This window comes from Capsella rubella, unplaced genomic scaffold, assembly GCF_000375325.1.
Source record: "Capsella rubella cultivar Monte Gargano unplaced genomic scaffold, Caprub1_0 scaffold_130, whole genome shotgun sequence".
Taxonomy (NCBI): domain Eukaryota; kingdom Viridiplantae; phylum Streptophyta; class Magnoliopsida; order Brassicales; family Brassicaceae; genus Capsella; species Capsella rubella.
The window spans coordinates 297-5,019 of NW_006238798.1; the positions used below are offsets into that span (position 1 = coordinate 297).

Genomic DNA, 4,723 nt, shown 5'->3' on the forward strand with positions numbered 1-4,723 from the left:
CTGATTCTGATTGAAATGAGATCGATGAAATCGGAAATGTTTCTGAATGAATGTGAACAAACCTGAGACAAAGAAGCTGGTGCGAGATCCAAAGTTGTGATTTATGAATCTGAATCAAGAAAATAGCAGAGAAAGAGTAAAAAGGGAGGAATATTTTTTTGAAGGGAATACAACAGTTATGGTTTTGTGAGTGTGTGTGTGTGTGAAGATGAGAGAGACTCGGGTTTAAAAGAGGATTAACAAGTCTCTCCCTCTATGGATCGGTCGGTGGTTAGTTTAATCAAAATTAGGATTGGAATCGGTTACAAGGTCATCATCTTCTTCCCTAGACGTTTTACCACATTTTTTTGGACGCTTTTCCTTAATTTATGTATTTCTAAATTAAATTAATTATGGAATTCCAAAGGTTTCTGTTATGCACGAGACAAACAAAAACATGACACCAATATATATATATGTACAGTATGAAGATGAATAGTATATAAATAGACTTTTATTCTAATTTACTTTATAGAGTTATTATAGTATTGGTTTAAAAGTGAAAAATTATAAATGAATATCTCCTTAGTAACGCATCAAAAACTCAAAAGAATGTGTGTACGTATCTACAAAAGGAAAGATGAAAATGGTCTAGGCATGTGGGATATCAAGAGTGTGTGATATCCCATGAATTACAAAGCTTGAAGAAGAGAACATATCTGGATCTACAATCTCAACTCCAGATATCATGAAATCTCCTCCAGACGAATTAGCAACCTCTCTTCTGCTGATTATGAGATCTTGGTACGGATCCATTGTCTTCACTGTTGCTTTATCAGGCATTGATGCTAAATCTTTGTTCGTAAGCCGTTGAACAAGAATGTGATGTCTCACGACCTCATACAGAAACGGAGAGGCAGATGACAGCGAGACCAGGTTCGGTGTGGCTAGTATCGTTACTCCCGTCAAGTTCTTGTGGTGATGATCGTTAACGATCCTGTTGAGAACAGAGTGCAGTCCAATTGCGAATGGTACAAACCCGTTTGAACTTAGCAGCTGAACAATCCGAGTCCATTCTATCTTAACCGGAACGTGGTCTTCGTTGTAGACACTGGTTTTGTTTTCATCAGATTGACATAAAGATGACTGGATAATATGATCACTGTGAGGTTGCAGAGGAGAGAATGGTCCAACAACGCCGTGAATGACCAATGAATTTCCAAGGAACATGTCGGGATGCGAAATCCGGACATGATTCACTTCAGCTCTTCTTGATTCTTGATCTACGGTGGATATTTTGACACTCTTGTGGCGGAGAAGCGTGGGGAGACAGGTTCCTTGAGGCTTCTTGAGAAGCTCATGCATCGGCAACATAAGAGGGACTGTGTGATACTGTAGAAGCTGCTTGAGAAACAAAGGATGAAGCGATGACGTATTGAAAAAGGAAGCATCTTCGATGGCAAAGAGGGTTGTGTTGGGAGACGAAGAGAGGAAGATCTCGGGGGAGATGTGGAGGAGAGTGGCGATTGCTTTGAAATTGGATTGGCGTAGAGTGTTTGAGGCGTTTGATGAGAGAGAAGACGAAGAAGAAGCAATGGGTACTGTGGTGTCAGAATCCGAAGGTGAACGTAGAGTGGTAGAGACGGCCATGAAAGCTAAAGCTACGGAGAGGATGAAGTAGACAAAGCAATCTGATGAACAACAACCCATCGCTTCACAAGATAAACCCTAAAGGCTTTCTTGGAGAAGAAGATAGTTCGTCAAAGAAAAGAGTTTTTCTATTTTTACGGTTTGGGTTCAGTCTCGTCCATCTTTTTAATCAATCTCCTGCTTTTGTTTTTCACGATAAGAAACTTATAATTCTTGATAGTAATTGCTCTACTTCGGCTTTTATGGAGACCATCAAACTTAACAAGATAATTACTCTATTTATAAAGTAATGATCAAATTATGTGCGAAATTTGGAAATGGATGCAATTTAAAACAATAAGCATACTACTTGTTCCATCACAAACTAATAGGAAGACAACTCTGCTCTATAACCTTTTACTTTCCTCTTGACTTCTTGGATGGTCTTCTGCTTTCAATCCTTCTCTGGGCAGCTTCAAATTCTTCTTCAGTGGGCTCTGCTTCAGCATTACCACCATACCTAGAGATGAGTGATGAAAACATTGAATCCACTTTCCCTTTCCTCGCATCTCTTCGTTGCGCAATCAACAAGCAAAGATCTGTCTCTGAACTCTTTGCTGACCTACTACAAGTTCATGCAAATTGAAGCGAGGTGGTCAACAACAAGGTCAAGTTTGATTGGTGGAAATAACTGAAACAGAGGCAGCGATCTTACTTCTTCCTCTTCCTCGATGGACTGGTGGGCGGTTTCGTTTCTGAAATTTTCTTTGCCCATTTCTCATATGCCTTGCTTGACTTCACTTCCCCTGAAAAGGAAATCAGTTGTATTACACAACACACGTATTAATCAGCAACCCTCCCAATCTGGAATCTTAACTAGACTAGAACCAAATCAGAGAATTATCTTGCAAAGTTAGTTGGATACTGAAATATCAAACAGACAGCTCAAAAATTATGGTGCATCTTACACTCATACTATCAATGGAGAGGGCACAACATCACTTCTATAGTGTTATCAACATTCATCAATGTACAAATAAAAGGAAAGCTCATGCTGTAACGTCAAGGATTCCTGATATGAGAAGATAATCTAGTAAGACGTATGTACTAGTTACAGAAAGATAAACTACCTGCTGCAATGGCCTCATCAAGTATGTCTTTGAAACGGTGTGAATCAAGCTTAGGGTCTGAGCAAAGCATTGAGCAGAATAGCCTGGGAAAGAAATATATATTACCAACTCACAACCTCAACCATATCGAAAACAAAGGATGATAAATTACCTGTTCATTTTACCCTTAAACTTGTTGAAGAGTTCAAGTAAGTCTTTCTTCTCTGACTCAGATCCCCTGTAGTTTGCCTCAAACTCTTCAATATCTGCTTCGGTGACCTATATAACCAGTGAGATAAATAAATAAAAAGAAGCTAGTGTAAGCAGCAGAAGTAGATGTGTAAAAGGTGCCACTTGTGAAAGTTGCTGCTACCTTCTTGTACATGGACTTGAAGAAATCCCGCAAATTCTCAAATACGTCGCCAGAAATATCCTAACGAGCACAGAAGATACCCAGGTTTCAGGAAAACTCATAATACATTTACAGAAGTTAAATGCTTTCTCTTCTAGATCAGATCAAACTGAACAAAAAGAGGAATTGGTAAAAGAGACTACTTGCTTTATGTGCATTGGGGGATTCCACTAAAACCTATAAAACAAGAAAGAGAGAGACTCACAGCATCATCAACAGAGCCAGTTTGATCATAGACAGCTCTTTTCTCTTCATCCCCAAGAATTGAAATCACTTTTTGTAGCTGCTGGAATTTCTCTTTAGCTTCCTGTATTATATATAGCAAGAGCAGAATCTTCATGTAAATGAACCCAAATAAAAGGTCCCAAGAAAAAAATCTCAAGGATAGACCAAGAAAAGAGTGTTTAACCTTATCATCTCGATTTTTATCTGGGTGAAGCCTCAATGCCAATTTATGGTAGGCTTTTCTTATTTCCTGTGAAGTAGCTGTTCTTTCAACTCCAAGAACCTTGAGTAAAGAGTGAGAGATGTGTTAGTTTCACTTTTATTTTCAAAGGACATGCTTAAATCCCTCTTTTTTGGCTAATCAAAATCATTCTGATACCAAAACTCCTAATCAATTAAGACCATCTAACAAAACCCAGAGGATTCATTCACATACAAGAACAACAAAAACATATGATATACAAGTAGTTCAAATTCAGACAACAAAACACCATTAAACAAGGATTAAGACATGAGATTCATGAAAGTAAGAAACTTCCCAAGTAATTTCATCAGAATCACGAATAATCCAAACCTTAACGCAGGCATTGTGGAACTAAGATCAGGTTTTAAATCACTGACAAAAAAAGAATTGAAACCCTAATTACCTCGTAAAGACTAGTCTCAGAAGATCGCCCATCATTACCACTCTCAAACTCATCTTCCTCGTTTGTCGAAGCCCTAGATTTCTTTTTCCTACCCATCTCTGAACCCTAATAGATCGATACAACCTTCGATGTCGTGAAGATAAGAAGAATAATAACTCGCACTATTGATTGCAGTTAGAGCGGGCGAGCTAATTCCTTGCTTATCTGGGCGCCAATTTTTTCGTGTTCCCCGCCATTGTAGGTGAAAGGTTTCCTTTCTGATTTTTTTTTTTTCGATTGCAATGCTATTTATTTAAATACGTTACAATAAAATGTAGTGTTTTATTTATTACACTACAGTTTATCAATAAAATCTAACAGAGTCTAATACTAAACACTGACAAAGTGAAAAATAAAAAATTTGTAATCAACAATGTTAAGTCATCACAGAATATATATTCTTAGATCCTTCATGGCAAGAAGACAAGTTTTGTAGAATTTTTCCAAACAACATAAGCATTTTATATAACATCTTACACATGTTTAATCCTTAATCAGTAATCGGTTACAATGAATATGGATACGAATTACACAACTTGTTCCTATCTCCTCTTCTTCACATTCATTACCATCTTCCTTCTTCGTAGACTCTTCAGCTCCTCTAGCCGCCGCGATGGTCTTCCTCCAGGTCCACGAGGACTTCCCATTCTCGGTCATATGCATCTCCTCCGGTCTAGCCTCCC

At 38.1% G+C, this 4,723-nt stretch overlaps 3 protein-coding genes across 4 annotated transcripts in view; 1 reads left to right on the forward strand and 2 right to left on the reverse strand.

Annotated features, from left to right (window-relative positions):
- Positions 1-630: 630 nt before the first annotated feature.
- LOC17874297 (fasciclin-like arabinogalactan protein 21) lies at positions 631-1,870 on the reverse strand. The gene has a single exon (XM_006279106.2). The coding sequence runs from the start codon at positions 1,687-1,689 to the stop codon at positions 631-633; it is 1,059 nt and encodes a 352-aa protein (XP_006279168.1). The 5' UTR covers positions 1,690-1,870.
- A 17-nt stretch (positions 1,871-1,887) lies between these two features.
- Positions 1,888-4,245, reverse strand: LOC17874301 (chaperone protein dnaJ 6). 2 transcript variants are annotated; one of them, XM_006279105.2, is made up of 8 exons: positions 4,002-4,245; positions 3,539-3,637; positions 3,335-3,436; positions 3,091-3,150; positions 2,890-2,996; positions 2,739-2,821; positions 2,324-2,414; positions 1,888-2,230 (listed from the first exon to the last, which is right to left on the reverse strand). In XM_006279105.2, the coding sequence occupies exons 1-8, from the start codon at positions 4,095-4,097 to the stop codon at positions 2,026-2,028; spliced, it is 843 nt and encodes a 280-aa protein (XP_006279167.1). In that variant the 5' UTR covers positions 4,098-4,245; the 3' UTR covers positions 1,888-2,025. The 2 variants fall into 2 exon arrangements, with proteins under 2 accessions (XP_006279167.1, XP_023639550.1); XM_023783782.1 differs by having other exon boundaries at positions 1,888-2,233; positions 4,002-4,244.
- Positions 4,246-4,653: 408 nt separating this feature from the next.
- The window catches only part of LOC17874298 (3,9-dihydroxypterocarpan 6A-monooxygenase), a 1,649-nt gene continuing 1,579 nt past the window's right edge, over positions 4,654-4,723 (forward strand). Inside the window, exon 1 of the mRNA XM_006279110.2 lies at positions 4,654-4,668. Coding sequence (XP_006279172.2) covers positions 4,654-4,668 — 15 coding nt within the window. The remainder of the gene's footprint in view (positions 4,669-4,723) is intronic.